At 36.9% G+C, this 18,427-nt stretch overlaps 2 protein-coding genes across 2 annotated transcripts; both read right to left on the reverse strand.

Annotated features, from left to right (window-relative positions):
- Positions 1-9,282: 9,282 nt before the first annotated feature.
- On the reverse strand, positions 9,283-12,030 carry snrpd2 (small nuclear ribonucleoprotein D2 polypeptide). The gene is made up of 3 exons (XM_041995784.1): positions 11,911-12,030; positions 11,049-11,228; positions 9,283-9,646 (listed from the first exon to the last, which is right to left on the reverse strand). Coding segments are annotated over exons 1-3 (357 nt in total). The 5' UTR covers positions 11,913-12,030; the 3' UTR covers positions 9,283-9,471.
- A 4,165-nt stretch (positions 12,031-16,195) lies between these two features.
- foxg1c (forkhead box G1c) lies at positions 16,196-17,935 on the reverse strand. The gene has a single exon (XM_041995322.1). The coding sequence runs from the start codon at positions 17,927-17,929 to the stop codon at positions 16,718-16,720; it is 1,212 nt and encodes a 403-aa protein (XP_041851256.1). The 5' UTR covers positions 17,930-17,935; the 3' UTR covers positions 16,196-16,717.
- Between the last annotated feature and the right edge of the window lie 492 nt (positions 17,936-18,427).

Raw genomic sequence — 18,427 nt, forward strand, 5'->3', positions numbered from 1 at the left:
CCCGAGTCTCCACTGCTGGTTGGATAGTAGACAGATAAAGAGAATTACACAACTGAACTTCAACCAAGGAAACAAAGGGTCTGTCTGGATCCTGAGGTTGGCAACAGTTAGGCAGAGGAGGATTAAATGTAACGGTATGAACAGAGAGTGTATTTTAAAATCTCCTTCCATCTCTTTTTGATGGGGAGGGGTTGTGACTGGAGGAGGGGAAAATCTGTAAATGGGAGCAAGACTTTTCACTAAGAGGCCTGGGCTGGAGGCCAGCCAAGCAAAGGCCAGAGAAGGGATTTTAGAGAGAATCCAGAAGTAGGCTCTGAACTCCTCAGAGGGAAAATGGGGCCATTAGACAGTGACAATGGATGCTAGGCTGCCGTCCTTTAAGTCCAAAATACTAAATGAAATAATGCATTGTTTTCTCAACTTTATTCATATAGCATTTGTTAAGCAAAAATGTGAATGCCTAAAAGAATAATTCCCAAATAGCAGGAAAATGTAAACGTAAATAGCCTACTAGCAGTACAAGCTAAAGTAAAGCATAGAAAAGGCAGAAATTAGTTTTTAAAGCACGTGTGTGACAAAAGCTAACAAAAAAATTAAAAGCAGTGTGTGGAAAAACTAAACACACCCAATGCTTTGACACCTTGTAGAACCACTTTTAGTAGTAGTGACATGAAGTAAGAGTTTTCTGACGTTATGACTCTCACATCAGTATAGAAGAATTTTGGCTCACTCTTCCTGCTTCAGTTAACTGAGATTTACAGGCACTCATTTAGCCACAGCTTTCAACCAGTTTGTCCTAATATGTTCACACCACAACATTTCAGTCAGGTTAAAGTTTGGTCTTTCAATGGACTATTGCGGCGCATTTACTTTTCATTTTCATTTACTTTTCATTCTCTTGTAGATTTGCTGCTGTGCTGGAATCACTGTCATGTTGTATGACCAAGTTTCTGACTAATTTTAGCTGTTAGATGGTCTGCCATTTAACTAGAATACTTTGCAGAGGAATTCATGGTCGACTCACTGGCTGCATGGTCCTGTGGCTGCAAAACAACCCAAATAATCAGCCATCCACCAACTGTTGTGCATTATGACCTAACAACCCCACCATGGTCTCATCTGTTCTACAGACATCGCTCCAGAAGTCTTGTGATATGTTCAGATGAGAATTTGCACACCTAAGCTGTGCCTCCATATGCTTCCCTTAAGAGGAAAGATGTTTTGGGAGCAACAAAGTAAAGCAAAAACTTCTGATAAACTAATCTGGTTTCAGTTTTTGGTTTTGACAACAAAGCTCCAGTCTCACAGAGGCATGAAAACAATTAGGATTCAAATGAATGACTTAAAATTCATCATTCAAAAGGAAGAAGATCAGTGATGATCTGATGTTTCAGAAAGGCTGGAATTGGGCAGATGTATCTTTGTGAAGGATTCATTAATAAAGCCACATTCAAGATTATCCTTGAAAAACATTAGACTACTTATGCTAAGAATATGGTCTCCAACTCTGGAGATTAGTATTTCCAGCAGGACAATCTTCCGTGCCACATAGCCAAGGGAATCAAGAACTGGATGGAGGACCCACATCACATTAAGAGCCAGCTCAATCTCTAGTTTTGAACCTTATCAAAAACCCCTGGAATGACATCAAAAGGAAGATAGATGGTCACAAACCATGAAGCAAAGCTGAGGAAAACTGGTGGAGTATAAGCACGAAACCCATGAAAGCTGTGATTATAAATCAGGGTTATTCCACCAAATACTGATTTCTGTTCTTTAGTGGACTCAGGATTTGTCCACTTTTAATTCTTCAAAAAAATTCCCCATTTGTTGAAGAGGTTAGCTTTCACACATTTAGGACGTGATTCTGACTACAGACTTTATATACACAAAAAAGTGTAAAATCATATCATATCATATCATATCATATCATATCATATCATATCATATCATATCATATCATTCTCGGTAAAGATCCAACTAATATTTAACTAATGTGGAAAAATGAGGCTCTTTCATTTCTACCAAAAGGTGGTCAGGAAATATCATGCAGTACTTTTATTATCCACTAGGTGGCAATGCGCCCTTAATATATTGCAGTCAGCTACAGTAGTTTATCTGTACTGTTACTTGTAAAAGTAAGTTTAGTACCTCTGTACTTTATGTTTTCATTCTTATATATAATCTTTGGGTAGCTAATTATTTTATAGTTTGTGTTAATGTATAATTTTATCAGGTCTCATTTTTAAATACAACTCTAAGAAGCAAAGGGTAAAATAAAAAAGAACTTAGTTTAACTATTATATGGTTAAATTAAATCTAAACTAAATTATTTTTTAAACATGCTTCACTAATACAACAGTCAGAGTTATAATTTCTGAAATGAAATAAATATATATATATATAACAAAACAACAGCATGATTGGTGACTATAGCAGTTTGTGATGATCACATACTAATACTACACACTGAGATTTTAGAGGTGAAACACTTCCTGATATCAGCATGAGGTAGCCATGTCAAGCTAAAAAGTCATGTGTGATGTATTTGGGGTTTTTCTGTAAATACATAGGCGTGCATGGAAATTCTCTGAATAGGCCGACAATAACACGTCAGACAAAATGTTTGTGATATTAATTTCTTCAATAATCATAGAGCAAAGAATCTAGCAAAAGTTATTACTGTTGATTTAGTTCATTTTAAGAAAAAAATCCAACTATATATGTTCCTATAAATTCATTTAATTTTTATAAAACAACATAAATATCCATCCAGATTGCTTTACTTTTTAAAAATGTAATTCTTTAAATAAATACATAACATACCATTAAATTAAATTAAATTAAACTTAGTATGCATAAAGCAAGGGCATTTAGTTTGTCCCAGCTCACAGATGTTAAAATATCATCTTACAAATATCAGTAAGGTTTAATATGTTGACCTAATATGGTAGAAACTTACTGAATAAAGTTGTAGATTCCCAACATAAATAAATAAATGAAGACAGCCAATTTAATAAAGAAAAAAATAAACCACCATTTATATAAATGATCAGATTCTGAAAACTCCATTTCCCGATATATATTACCAATATTTGTAGTGACTGGTGAAAAACAGCTGCTTATAGAAATCTGTAGGCCTGAAATCCTGGCTGCAGACCTGTTGGACAGGACCACTAATCCCGATGCACTTTACAGATTAATATAATCGTGATAAAACCAGCATTTACATAAAACCAGCAGCCCTGGTCCTTGTTTCGCCCTCTGTCCCAACTGCAGTGGTGTTTGTTTACAAACTAGGTCCGAGTGTACATGCACCTGATCCCCGTTGTTTTGGCTGCCGCTCTGTGTCCTTGCACTTTACCGTGACTCGCACTTAAAGAGCGATGAGTGAAGGCAGTGTTTGTATTTACGGAGCTGATTACCTCCTCCTCTTCCTCCTGCTTCATCACCACCACCCCTCCCACCCCGCCCTACCCCCCTTTCCCCACCTGGCCTCAGCGGCTCTGACACCCGGACCGTGGCACTGCTTGAAAACAAACTGCGGCGGCGGCTCCGGTTACAGGAGTCCGGTCGATGCTCTGCAGGGTGTCGCGTTGCTCGGAGGGCTGGGTATGGATGCATGGCCGATCGCTATCATAATCACACTTCCCCCCTGTTATCGCTTACCTTCTGAATAAAACATCTGCCTTCCTGCCCATGGATTGCTCATCCACCCACACCCCCTCTGAGGGAGGAAAGCTTCTTGAAGTGCCTTTGAGATGAGTGGAGTAACACAGGAAAGTGTGGGATAACACTCAACTAATCAGGTCCCCAAAGTTGTTTTTATCACTGGCATCTCCAAATAGATCCACCAGCTTTTGAAAGGGTCTTGTCCCAGGATGCTGCAGCTACGTTTCATTGTTTAGATGTGTCATTTGACCCAAGATGTCCAGTTTTCATAGATGTACTATATTAGGGTGACTGGATCTTTTCAGCTTGGGCTACATTGTTTGGACGCCACAGAAATACATACAGGTGATAATGTAAAAACTTTGACAAGTGTGATGTGGGGCAGATCTTCTGCTTGCACAAGTGGTATTCTTCATAATTTTACCAGATCTTAATATATGCTCAGTCTTTGTTATTAAAGAAGGAAAAAAAGGTGGAGGATTGTGCGTCCTACAGGCCAATTTCATCATTACATGTGGATTTGAAACTTCTTTCTAAAATTCTTGCTGTTTGCCAGGAGAAGGTACTTCCTTCCCTTGTTAAAGACGATCAGACTAGATTTATAAAGGGACGAAACTGAATAATTTGCATAAGCTGCTGAATACCATTCAGCTTTTTCAACAACATTGAATCCAACATATGGTGATTACATTAGATGCGGAAAAGACTTCTGACCATGTTAAATGGCCTTACCTGTTCTACACACTTGGTAAATTTGGCTTAGGAAACAAGTTTATTAAATGGTTTAACCTATTATATTGTGACCCCCTTGCAGCAGTTTCTATTAACAGTGTACAGTCTTCCAATTTTCAGATTTACAGAGGAACAAGACAAGGATGTCCTCTTTCCCCTCTCCTGTTTGCTCTCACTATAGAACCTATGGTTGAGCCAATTAGGACCAACCCTGGTATACATTGGATGCCTAACAGATAAACAACATAAGATGTCCTGATTATCCAATCCAAGCCTGAGATTTCCAAATCCCCACTTAGTCAGTTTGGTGTCTTTTCTGGATACAGCATTCATTTTAATAAATAAGAGGAGATGCCTCTGGGCAGCCAGAAAGAGCAACCTCCATTCCCCTTTTCTTTTAAATAGTCCCCCTCAGAATTTTTTTACTTGGGAATATTTATACGTCTGATTTTGATAAATTGTTTCAAAGAAATTTAATTTCTTTGTTTGAATGTATTAGACCGGACTTGGTGAGATGGAGAACTCTTCCCATATCAAAGCTTGGTTGTGTTGCTATGTTGAAAATTTATGTTTTGCCCAGATTATTATACCTAATTAAAATGATTCCCTTAATTCTTTCTTGTATGATAACTGATGAAATAAATAGGTGATTTTCCTCATTTATAAGGGGAAATAAGAGACCATGTCTGAGAATGGCAACACCTTGCCGTCATTTCTCAGAAGGTGGCCTGGATCTCCCAAATATTAAGACATATCAACTAAGTGCTCATAAACTATTAGATTTACAAGATTCCCCATCATTGTTGCTAAATATTGAGATATCCATGTCAAAGTTTCCCTTAATAAATGTAGTATTCGTTAAAAAGATGAAATTGCTGAAATCTGCTTTCCTAAATCCTATTTTGGAAAAGCATGGAGAGCCATAAGGAGAGGTCATCCTAAGTTTTCACACCATTATATGATCATTTTGATTTCTCCCCAGGTTTAACATACAGTGGTTTTCAGAAGTGGGCTGCCAAGATCAGCCTTAGCCATAATAATTTATTTGAGGGCCCCAACCTAATGTCTTTTAGTCAGTTAATAGAAAAATACAATATTGAAAAGCAAGACTTTTTCCGTTGTTTACAGATAAGAGACTTTGTAAGGAAGGGCACTACTTTACTTTTAACTCAGAGTTATTTAAGCACAGAAAATTAGCTTTTTAAAATGCTTAAGGGTCAAGTGAATGTGTCTTTTATAATATACTGAAAAAACATAAAATTGGTGATACTAGTAATTTAAAACAAAAATGGCAAACAGAACTTGACAGAAATGACTGACAATCAGTGGGAACTTTCTTGGAAAAAGTGAAGACACCAAGTGTTTGCAATAGAATAAAAGATTTGCAATTAAAGATCCTACACAGAGCCCATATATCCCCACCTCATTGTCATAATTATGACACAAGACTCACCACTGTGCCTCAAGTGCAAAACAGAGAAAGCCAATTTGACTCACTGTTTGTGGTCACGTTGGAAAATAGAGATTTTGGAATTTTGTTGGGCTGGAAATAAACAATATCATAGCTGTTAACCTGGAGAATGACCCAAAATGTATGCTGCTTGGTGTACCAAATAATGATTTTAGTGACAAATACAAAAGTAATCTGTATGGATTGCTGACATTTTTGTAAGGAAAAGTAAACTCATTAACTGGATAACCGAAAAGGCTCCATCTATAGCTCAGTGGCACAGGACCATTATTGATTATGTGTCTTTGGACTATTTAACATGTTTGTTAAACTCCAAATATCATGTGTTCTATAGAACATGGGAGCTTTTACCATCTTATAAGGATCAGAATGTTTCGTCCATTCTTACAAGGGAGTTTGTACAGGTCCGGTTGCAATAACTCTATCATTTTTGTATCAGTGTATATGTGAACCAAATGTTGTGTTTTATGTTGTAGTTTGTTTTGTTGTTTGCTTTAATATCTAAATTAAATGAATAAATATATAAAATGGGAAACCTAAGAACGATCTGTCTAAAGTTTCCCAAAGACTTTGACAGAAACTGGCCACACTATGTTTGCACATCTGTTTTGCTGATAAATAAGTCCTACATGTTTTGGGATTGCATTATTTCTACACTTTTCTTGTTATAACACATGCTTTGTATTATTTCTTTTCACAGTATGAACATTTTGCAGACCTTTGTGGGTTATTTGTCAAATATTTAGAGAGTGCACTCTCATCTGGACAAATCAGGCAGCGGTTGTTGATCATGTTCTTTGATTTCTCAAGTGCTTTTATTTTAGCCTGCTCTGTTATGGGAGAAGCTCCATAAATTCCAGGTGGATTCCTACACAACCACCTGGATTTATGACTAACAAACAGAGCACAGTTTGTGAGACTGAAAGATTGTGTGTCTGAGATGGAGGTCAGCAGCACATGCGCAGCACAAGGGACTGTACTCTTACCACTTCTCTTCACACTGTAGACCTCAGACTTCCAATACAACTCTGATTCTCTGATTTTTCTAGAAACAATCACCTCATCTTGAGCACAAACATAACAAAAGAGATGATTGTTGACTTCAGGAGGAACAAGAGTGAACAAAACAATGTCTACATCCTAGGAGAAGAGGTGGAGGCCCCCTGATGATTCTTCAAATTCTCTAAAAAACAGTGTGTTCAGTGTGAGGCTTTGTCAATGCAATGCAATTAAATCCAATCCAATCCAATCCAATTAACACATTTTAAAAACACATGGTTACCAATGTGCTGCACATTTAAAAAAATAATTGCAAAATCCACTACAACATTGTAAATTTCCTCTGGGATTAATAAAGTATTTTTCATTTAAAATCACATTAATTTAGCATCTAATATTAGTAGGTATTTTTCAGTCAATCTAGCATCTTGTGGATCTAAAATGTGTTATTTTATATCTTTTTCATGCTGGTTTATAATTCCTTTTAGTCATTTTGCATCTTTGTTGTCCATCCATCTGTTTACCTGAGGTTGGGTTGCAGGGACAGTAGCTTAAGCAGGGAAACCCACACTTCCCTTTCCCCAGTCACTTCTTCCAGTTCATCCGAAAGAATCCTGAGGCATAGTTATGTCTTTTTATGATTGGTTTGTGTTTCATTTAAATTTTTTATACATCTATTGTTATTTTAGGTCTCTTCATTTATACAATCTGATTTCAATTGTTTTTAAAACCACCTATTTCTGGAATAAGCCTGTTCATTAATGTGTCCAAGCATTACACTGGACACAAAGTGTAACACATAACTTTTGTGAAAATACATATTCATGCAGTTTTAAATGCAACACTAAAGGCGTAAGTCCAATTTAACAGTACAACACTGCAATCCAATGTGCAATATGCATATTTACATGTATGACACATGTGTAACTCCACCCTGCAGAGACATATGAAACACAGCATGGCTGTTTTCAAGGAAATATCAATTTAAAATCCAGTGGAGTTGCTTCATTATATCACAGTGCAATTTTTTTTTAAACTTTAAACAGAAAGTTCAGTGTCACATGAACGACAACAGTCCCCAAGCTGTTTTCATCACCATAACTCTTTATCTGGTATGCATTACTGAAACATCTAAGGTACACCCAAGTGTTGAACCTGTTACTGTACCTGACTGAATGTGAGATGTCATATGCATTTGACTGCAGTGGGTAGCATCTTTAAGTACGATTTGATCTGTAAGTACTTTTTAAGGATTGAAGTTTGCTGTTACTAAATATCACATCATTATAACTAGTTATGAGAAACTGCACCAAAAACTTCTCATAACTTAATTTCTACCTTTAGTAAAGTCATTTGTTTAAGCCAATTTACTTTTATCGCAACCGCAAAATCTACAGTTAAGAACCATAAAAAAGGGAGCAGATGACGGATATGGGGATGCTTCCTAGTGGCCATGAGGTCTTTAGCAGCTGCTGTGTCCATGGGCTGCCTGTGCAACAACATGTCTGTTTCCAAGCTCCTGATATATGATCTCCTCAAATGCTCCAACTCTTGCCTTAAGCATAAGAGAAATAAGGTATTTCAACAGCAAAAAAAAAAAGGTTTTACTGCAGATCTTATTCAGAACTCAAACTGCATCTCCTGGGGGTGCTATCCTCCCTCTGGCAGGTCTCACCTGTACGCTGTAAATCAGCATTTTGCCCACACACGGATACTCAGGTGCTGGCCTTATGGGCATGCCAGGGTTAACAGTGTGTCATGTAAGGTGCAAAACCTCAGATGTTAAGATGTCAAGTAGACAGACTAGCATAGCAGGCAGAAATGTTGGGGCTAGTTGCAAGTAATGATGCATTTTTCACAACTGAATGTGCATTTGAGGACAGTTAAACCCCAGAAATCAATAATCATTTTTCCAAAACTATGAAATACACATTTTATTTACCGACACGTCACAAAATTTGAGAACACTAAAGCGCAGAGGTAAGATGTCGACTGCTAGAGAGAAGTAAGTTGACACTTGCTGTTGAGCTATTAGGACAATTAACAAAGTGGTCAGAAGGGGCCGAGCGGCAGCCTGAAATGAAGAGATGAGGGTGTGAAGTGACAGTCAGCACATCTGGTGTCATCAATAATGCAGGAGCCTTTAAATGGCAGTTTGTCGCATATTGAGCGCTGCTGACTGAAATCAAGCCTGACACCCAAGATGCTGTCAAGGGAGGGTGAAAGAGTGGTGGTGGAGGGTGGGGGAAGCAAAGGGGAAGCTGGCAATGATACTGAGTGGGAAAAAAAGAAAAACTTTTCTCCAAGGTTTTCAACTCAATCTGATGTTCTGAGCAATGAACGAACAAGCGCTTGTATGTCATTTACAGCTTACATTAGAGAAAAAAGGAAGATAATGCACAAACAAATACCTGCACAACTTTTTAATCTATTCATGACTTTTATTATTAAAATGAAAAAGAGACAGAGCAAAAATCAGCCACCGCAGTGTCTTGCATTGTTAACTCATCCTTTTGACACTTTCGCTGTCTCAACAAAAAGTTGACAAACGAAAATCCACTGCCTTCAAAACTTTCAGCTGAGCACCTTTAAAGAGTTCATTTTCCTGTGATCAAAGGATTTCTTAACACAACGATGACGGAATCCCCCCTGAGGAACATTTTAGAAATGTAGCGGTCTTTATTCACGGGCTTTGACTTCTTCTTCCCCTTCCCACTTTTAGGAACTTCTGTCCACATCTCCTTCACGTTCTCCAAGACCATGTTGCAATGCCTGACATGACAGTAAGGACACAGGTGGTTAGAATGATCTAGGATGAAGTTGCATTTTCCTGTTATGCTGGACAAACTTTTAGGTGATCCAGCATAGACCTAATTTTTAAATAAGCATTCATTTTTTTGTGTTCTTTTAATATTCATAAAAATAAATACCCTAATCTAATTGCAGTGGGAGTTGAAAAGTACTGCTAGTGACCATAAATTCCTTCTATAAAGAAGAAGAAAAAAAAAAAAACTCTAGCAAGACTAAACCTTTCAAACTTAGGTTAGTGCATTTTAAGACCTATTTTAAGCTTAAGTAATACAATTTGGATACATAATCCTGGTGTGACCACTTTACCTCATTTCTTCTGTTTTTGTCATAGGAGAGGTTACTGTATTTCAACTTCGAAGCAATGAATGAATCTTAGAACTGTCACTGATGTTCATTTAGTAGAAATCCTAATAAATTCAAAATAGGCAACCTGGGCTTTCTGGCACAAATACATGAACTATTATTTTTATTTAAATTAATTTAATTATATGTTCAATTCATTGTTTTAAGTCAATTCAAAAGTAAAAATTAATAACATCAATAAACAAGTGTGAAAATACTGAGGGATTTTAAAAAAAATGAAGAAAAAATAAAACAGTGGAAGTCTTTGTTAAATTTTTTTTTTTTAATATTTGAACAACTCAAACTTTGAGACTGAAACTATCTTTAGTAAAATATGTCTATATAACCATGTCCACACTTTAAGAAGTCTTTAGAGATGCCAAGATAAAGGAAAACATTTATAAACATGCCACTGTCTTCATTGCTTCTATGTTACAAATGTTTACTACAAACTAGAGCGCCTTCAAATGCTGGCACAACCCCAAACTTTGTATCATGGGTGATGGTAAATGTTTGTTTTTAACATCTCATTTAATTAAAATGGCTTAGTTTTCAAACTTCCTTGTTGCTTTCAAACATTTAATGTTCTAGTTTGTCAAATTAGACCTCTTGAAAATAAGCTTACAATAAACTGAACAGATACAGAAACATGGCCCCCACTAAGAAAATTAAGATCCATGTTGGATTTAACATTGTGCCAAATTAGTTGGATGTGTCCAGATAAATTCTCACTGGAATGGAAAATCTATCTCATTTGTAGTTATTAGGTCAATACTATCTTTGTTTTGCAGATTTGAAACTGCATGATTAACACCAATTACACAACAAGGTTTTAAAGCAAGCTGAAATTTGTAGAAATTAATTTAACAAAACAATTAAAATTAATTAAGTTAACCTAGCGATCCAGTAAATTCTATACAATTTGTAGTTGAGTCATATTTTGCCACACTAATTAGAATTTGGATTCTGAAGGTAGTCAACTGGATTTTATTGCAACACCTGTGAAATTGTTAGTGAATACCTGTCAAAAGCTTTGACTCTTCCAAGCAGCTTCTTATTGTTGCGACAGTTGATGAGGACCTGGGTGTTGTTCTTGACTGACTGTGTGAGCACCGACAGGGGGCCGGTGTTGAACTCCTCCTCCTCTCGTTTCTGGAGCTCTTCAGGGGTCATCTCTGACTTGGGCTTTGTTAACAGACTCCTGGAAATTAACCCACAGAATATTAATTAAGTTGTGAAAACTAATGAATACAAATGTGTGGAAAATCTATGTCTACATTACTGTAATATATATATATATATATATATATATAATCTGACATTCAAAATATATTGCCATAGGATGCCTGCTGGCAAATATATTGGTACAAAGACATTATTAGACTAAATACACTGAGTAAAATCCCAATGGTTGAACTGTTAAACAAAAAATAAACAAAAGTGCTCACCAGACAGGTTACTCAAATGAAAATGTCTTCCTAATCGTAATATTTAAATATTCGTTGGAACACGCAGACGCAAAATAACATTTTCAAACAAAATGCGCACGCTTTGTTTCGCATTAGCAATTAGCAAATGGTGTTTTATCAACACTTAACTCGACTTTCGAATAACTATAAATGCTGCGTTAAAAATAATTAAAACGCTTTAAGGTGTCACGCTTTTTAGTTTTATAATTATAAAGCACACCAAAGCACTTTTATTAAATAAAAAACAAATAAGTGTCAAGACATTTAGACCAACACTGAGCACAGCTAACTAGCCCTGGTTGGTGAAAAGGCTAGCAGGGATAGCGTTTCAACTACGGGATGCTTCAACTCGAGGCTCAGGCTCTGAGTCTAAAAGAGAACAGTTTAATAAAGTATACGTTTAAAGATACTCACATGACTGCTGTTTTATAAAACCACTCTTCTTAATTTTTTACCGAATTTCTTTTGTCACCAGTGCCTTCGTATCAGCAACGATTCCGCTCGACTAACGTGGAGAAAATCTACTTCCGGGTCAAATGGTACGCGCTCTAAACTGTTGTTATAACTACCGGGTCAGTACGATTTCTGTATCCGAGAATAGTTAATGTTTACTTTTCTATTATTCATATTCTGTACAAATTATTTTATTGATTTTTTTTAAATAAAAAACATAAATATAATTTGTAAAATATAATAAAATGTTCACGTTTAGTTTATGCTCAGATTTCCATATACTATAATTAAAACAGTAAAAATATCATATATAACAATTTAGCTAATACGTAAAAAAAAGATAATAATAATAATAATAATTATAATAATAATAATAAAAAAACCTTTCAAACTCAAGGAGCTTAAGTTTTAAAGAGCTGTCACACTGATACTGCAGACCAAACAATTAAGTCTTTGTTTCGCTGCTTAAGAGGAGAAAGTGTGTGTGTGTGTGTGTGTGTGTGTGTGTGTGTGTGTGTGTGTGTGTGTGTGTCAGTGTGTGTGTGTGTGTGTGTGTGTAAGACACAGGGAGATGGGAAGTATGCTCCACAGCAGCAATGAGACACTGAGAGATTGGCTTTCTGGCAAGAGACAGACAGACGCCTATTGGGTGCACAACCCACCCACCTTATTCCAAAGGTTACAGATCTACCTGTGGAAATCACTTGCTGCAGATAATGGCAGCCTGTGTGCTGTGGAGAGAGGTGGGTGTGTGGGATTGATTTCCAGAGTGATGCTATACCTTTATGAAGCACACCCAGTCAAGCCAAGAGACTTGCATCTTAAGCTGTGGAATAAAATGAGCTCAGCATTGCCTTACATGTGATGGGACAGCCGCACCTAATCTGAAAACACTTTGCGGCTACCCAATTAAGAGAGCAGCGACCATTAAATCAGATGGGCAACACAGAGACAGGAAGATAGGTGTAAGCCTATCCCTCTGACACAACCTGAATAGTGTAGGACTAATTTGTAAACACAGTTTCCTCATATTAAGAGCTCAATGCAATGCTTTCTTTAGAGACTGTGTATACAAACCTGGATTAGATTAGACTCACAATGCAGTTTGAAGTTGGAGAAAACGTTACTAATAGCATGTAAAATGCTCAACTCTCTCACTCAGTTCTGCACAGGACGTACTTTGACACATTTCACCAGTGATTGTTCATAACATTAAGAATCAAAATCCGTTCAGTTATTAAAAAGTTTCTTGAAATTGGATATTGATTTGAAAAGCAATTCTTTGATGAAATAAAAGAAAAATAAAGGATGCAAGGTACATGTTCTGTGCACATGGCCTGAACAGGGTTATTTCATTCAGTGGGGATTTTAATACATTTTCAACGGCTCTCAGTTTAATCTCGACACCATTAAATGTTATTACAGGCAACAAATAATAATAATAATAAACTACTGTCTTTATTGCCATAATGCCATAAAGACATGTTTAGAGAAGATTCACAAAATCAGATTATTTATAATTTATTATTATTCTCAGATTTTTGTATGAGTAGTTTGCTTTTTCTTGATGCTTTTTCTTTCTATGTGATTTAACTCCTTGATTATATAGTATGATGTTATTTTCATGGTTAGATTATATGCTGGAAGGTTCCTCAACATTTTTTTTTCTTTCAGTAGTTGTAGGTAGTAGTGGTAGGTACTAAAGTCTACCAACTCAAACTATTATAAATATAAAGTGAAATACAATTATCCAGTAGAATGTGTAATTAAGTAGAGGTGAACACGTTTGCAGGACACTGTTTGGAAGTCCTGTTGTCATTAGGGACTGATGCACCCTAAATGTCTAATCCCAGAATTGCTCTTATAGTAACTGTATCTTTTTTTAATTAAGTATAGGATAAATGACTTGAAATGTATCCACTTAAAGAGGAATGAAAAAAAGTAGAGAAAGCAGTATGCAAATGTCTTGATCTTGCCCTAATATCTTTTTACTTCACCAAAACAAGCCAGAATTTGTTTGTAATATTTTAAAGTGGTCTTGAACAATAGTTCTCCAGGACTTCTGAGGGTTCTTTATATATTTTCTTTTGATGTTCACTGCTATTTATTCATTTTTAGCCCAGCCCTTGTACATTTAAAGAAGATTTCTTTTTACCTTTTTTGTTGTTATTGTACATAACACTAACTGATAAATTAATAAAGCATGAAAAAGCATCTAACACAACAAAAACACATAATATAACTTATCAAATTGCACCTTTACATACTTTGTTATGCCAAACAAACAAAAAACTATCAGAGGAACACTATCTAAAAGAGATGTCTTTAAGAACTAGTAAAACAAACAAACAAATCAAGAATTGAGCAAAATCTGACACAGGACTTTGAAAATGCATCTGGCCCTTTAGTCAATTCATCTGTTGACTGAAGCTTCATGTCTCAGTGGAAATGTGCCTGTCATGAAACCATTCAGTAAGAAGGAAAACAGAGATTGCAATACTGATAATGCCGAATTAGAGAAGAACTTGACTGAAAATCAGTGGCAACATGTGTCCCAAATTTAACAATTTGGCTCACATACTCATCAAATTTTACAGAGGAGGTCTGGAGAGAGGTACACACTCAGATGTGAGACCTTGCCATGGTTTGTGATTATGTCTCAGCGTTGGAAATCTGGTCAAAATCGGTGGCAAGAATGCAGAAAAGTTACTCTCAGATTCTGATTCACAATGCAACAGCACTGTAACAGTTTCATTATTTAGCACAATAATGGTCCCAGAGAAAAACAATGTATATCTGGATAGAAAAACGAAAAACAAACAAACAAACAAAAAAAAACAAAAAACAAAAAAACAAGCAAAAAAATAAAACACTCAGTCCTGGTTTGGTCTCCCCCACACCCTGGACCCTAGCATTTTTAAGCATGTATTGTCTTGACAAAGAACAGAACAAGAGCCAGTAAACATCCAATGAAGAGCTTTTGCCTCAAATAACACATTTCTTTTTTGTTTGGAGATCTTTCAGTAAATTGTTTCCTATATTTTGTGTATATTTTGACAATATGCTGATGTGAAATGATGCAGATTATGTAATAATACTGGCATTTTAAACAATTTTAAAAGAAATTAAAGATTAAAAAAAATGCAATTTCAACCTTTATGTCACCATGAGCATTGAATCAACAAGAGATATGTATCAGCATCAGCTTCTGTCAATCCAAACGGCAAACACGCAATGGAACCATGGTTTGGTGACTCATACTTATTAGCAGAGCTGTCAAACGAAGGTGGTTATTGACTAAATTAAAACCAAACAGTATCTTCTTACCACTGCCTCAGGAAAAGTAGAAGAAAAAAACTTGTTGATTCACGACTCTGCTCTCTACTTGCACAATTACTCATACAGCGATGAAAATATTAGACTTCTATCTTCACATCTGTGTAGACAGTGAGTATGCCAACATGAAGTTACCTGATCCCGTCCTGTCTGTTTTGACCACAGACGACTGTGATGGGCTCAGGTCGTTTCACATAAAGGATCTTTTGTGTAAAAGAGGAAAGCAACCAGAGAGGTGATCTAATCCGTTTCCTTGTACATTTTTTTTTAATATAATTTTCATATCCGATGAGTGGAAAACTTTGATGTCAGAACCGCGTGGAAAACAAGATTTATCAGTCAGTATATACCAGACTGAAACGTCAGATATCCTCAACAAACTTGCTGCTGCGCGTGTAAACTCTTGATCTGTTGACAGCGTGTCCAAAGTTTTTTTTTTTTTTTTTTTTTTTTAACTTTACTTTCAAAGCTTACTTTAATCCATTTATAGTCATTATACTGGTTTAAATCTCCAGGGTGAAACATTTATTAACACAGCCAAATAAGAACAATCAACAACAGTATAAGGCTTTAATGAGGTAAAAAGAAAACACAATTAAAAATGCATTATTTATCGTTTAATTATATGTAAGGTAATTAAAATAGGAATGCAATCATTTTTATGAACAAAATGTAAGACAACAAGAGCAGCAAAATGAACAGTTAATCATTTAAGGTTTGAATTTTTATTCACTTAACACATTTATATTTTAAAGTAATTGGGAAGTACTAAGTATTCTTTGGACTAATTCAATATTTTTCTTCCTTTTCTTTTTTAGAAAAGAATAATATTAAAACAAGTTCAATCTATTCGGAATGTACTCTGCATCTTTACAAACAAATGCACATCTCTAAATGTGTTGGTTAACATGCTGGTTAAAAAGCATCAGACCAAGCAATAATTTAAGTTTTTATATATTTATTTTCCCTATTTTCCCTTTTGAAATGGCACCAAGTTTAAAATAACAGCGTGCGCAATCTGTGACTTTTCCAAACTGGTTAGCACAAAAGTAAACATTACAAACTAATCCTGTTTTGCGGGAAAATAAAAAATATAAATCTAACCTAAAGATATGGACCATGAACACTGAAAAGCTATGTCTTAAAATAACTAGCCTTATAGCCTAAAACATATTTTTACATCTTCTGCAGAGCATGAGAAGCACATTAGTTTCCCATGTTTCTCTCTTCCTTTTTTATTTCAAACAAACAACACATATTTAGTTGAGATCCTGCAAGTGCAGCAATATTATACATTTCAGTGTTCAAGTTCAACATAGGGAATTATGATGTTACAAGAATTGTATCATTTACTAGATAAGCAGAATCTTTCGGTCTTTTGTTCAGTTTTATTTCTAAAATTAAAACGAGCAATGGTCTTATCGGCAGTAATCTATTTTTCTATATTCCAAGAAGGAGGGCTTGAACTAACTTGAGGGCAGTAATTAGGAAAGTCATTACAACATCCCCCGAGGTCCGAATGACTGCTTCTGGGGAAAAACTGTCCGGGTGACGTCTTGGAACTGGCGCATTCCTCTTGACACGGACTAAACGCGGCGGCACGTGGTATTTGGTGAGAGTAAAAGTAGCTGGCTTGACCAGAGATCATGTTGAAAGAGCACGGGTCCGGCAGCGGCAGGGTGCACGCGGGGATGGACGTGGAGAAGGCGGTGCAGGCAGCGCCGATCTGATGGCGGCGGGATTGCGCGCAGCTGACTCCGATGTAAGACATCTCTTGGTGTGTCTGCACAAATCGTTCAGCGGCGTCCGCGGCGCTCGCGCTCAGCCGGGCCCGTTGGGACACAACTGAAGTTGCGTGGTTGGAGAAGCGGGGATGAGCAGTTAAGTAAGTCCCAGCACCAAGGTGGGCGCGCACTGGTGTTTGGAGAGGTAGAAATGGAGGCACTGGCCAGTAAAACGAACTTGCTGCAGCTAAGGTGACGCTGGTTGCTGTGTTGGAAGACATGAGTCGACCCGCTCCTCTTTTCAGACCAAGTTTGGTCCTAGAGTTTGCGGTGGTCCTGCGCCGGAGTTTCCCCGACGTGCCCCCTATGAATACATCATCACTGCAGGGGTCCAACATCCAGTAGTTGCCCTTTCCCGGATCGTCGTAGTGACGCGGCACTTTAACAAAACACTTGTTCAGACTCAGGTTGTGTCTGATTGAATTTTGCCATCCTTGTCTATTCTGTCTGTAGTATGGAAAGTTGTCCATGATAAACTCGTAGATACCATTAAGTGTGAGCCGTCGATCCGGGCTTTGGCGGATCGCCATCATGATGAGAGCGTTGTAACTAAAAGGAGGTTTCTCGGGTTTAACGCCTTCTTCTGCTCCCTCGGCTTTCTTTGATTCGCCATTTTCCTCACGCTTTACAGCCACTGGTTTAACGTCCGCTTTAGTGCACCGTCTTGACTTTTCACAGCTTTTTTCGTTGTCAAAGTTTCCCTCTAGAGTTTTTCTCTCAGGGTGAGTCGTGCGCAATATCTGGGACGGAGAAGAAGGAAGCTCCTGGTCACCAATCACCCCTTCTCTTCTCCACAACAGGTTGCTGATACTGAAAGAAGACTTGTGGAATAATCGGTTCGGCGTTTTCAAATCATCCATGACCACCTCAAAGCATAAAGTCACTCCTACAGTTCTCAGACTTGTCCGCAGCTCACAGGAGAGCGCGCAGCTGAGCGCACTAAGCAAAGATGCGCTGATTCAAAGTGGTGAGGAGCAAAAGACGCACTGGCCCAAACTGCATGCCAACAAATGCGCATGATCACAGCAGCCCAGGAGTCCTTACCAGCAAACCCCCCTGTCCATTAGGTTACTTGATCCAATTGCTACTTCCATGCGTAATCTGCGTGTTACAGTATGCAGGACAGGATGCATCAGTTTAGAAAGAAAAGTAGCGAAGACCAAAAAAAAAAAAAAAAAAAAAAAAAAAAGAACATCACCAATTGTATGACAAAATGTGTTTTATTGTCAGTTCGAGACATTTATTTACATTAAAACAAGACGGACTATATATAGGATATATATATATATATATATAGTATATATAACAAAAATAAAAACAAGGGCTTCCCACCCAAATGAAACTGAAAACGAGTGTTT

The sequence above is a fragment of the Melanotaenia boesemani genome, chromosome 9 (genome assembly GCF_017639745.1).
Source record: "Melanotaenia boesemani isolate fMelBoe1 chromosome 9, fMelBoe1.pri, whole genome shotgun sequence".
In the NCBI taxonomy this organism is placed as follows: domain Eukaryota; kingdom Metazoa; phylum Chordata; class Actinopteri; order Atheriniformes; family Melanotaeniidae; genus Melanotaenia; species Melanotaenia boesemani.

Excerpts from the sequence above, each read along its gene's own strand:
- snrpd2 (XM_041995784.1), bottom strand. Across the intron at positions 9,647-11,048 it reads AGAGTCAAAGCTTTTGACAG|GCATTGCAACATGGTCTTGG; the intron begins GTATTCACTAAC and ends CTGTCATGTCAG.
- foxg1c (XM_041995322.1), bottom strand. The coding sequence starts at position 17,929 with ATGGATGATTTGAAAACGCCGAACCGATTATTCCACAAGTCTTCTTTC.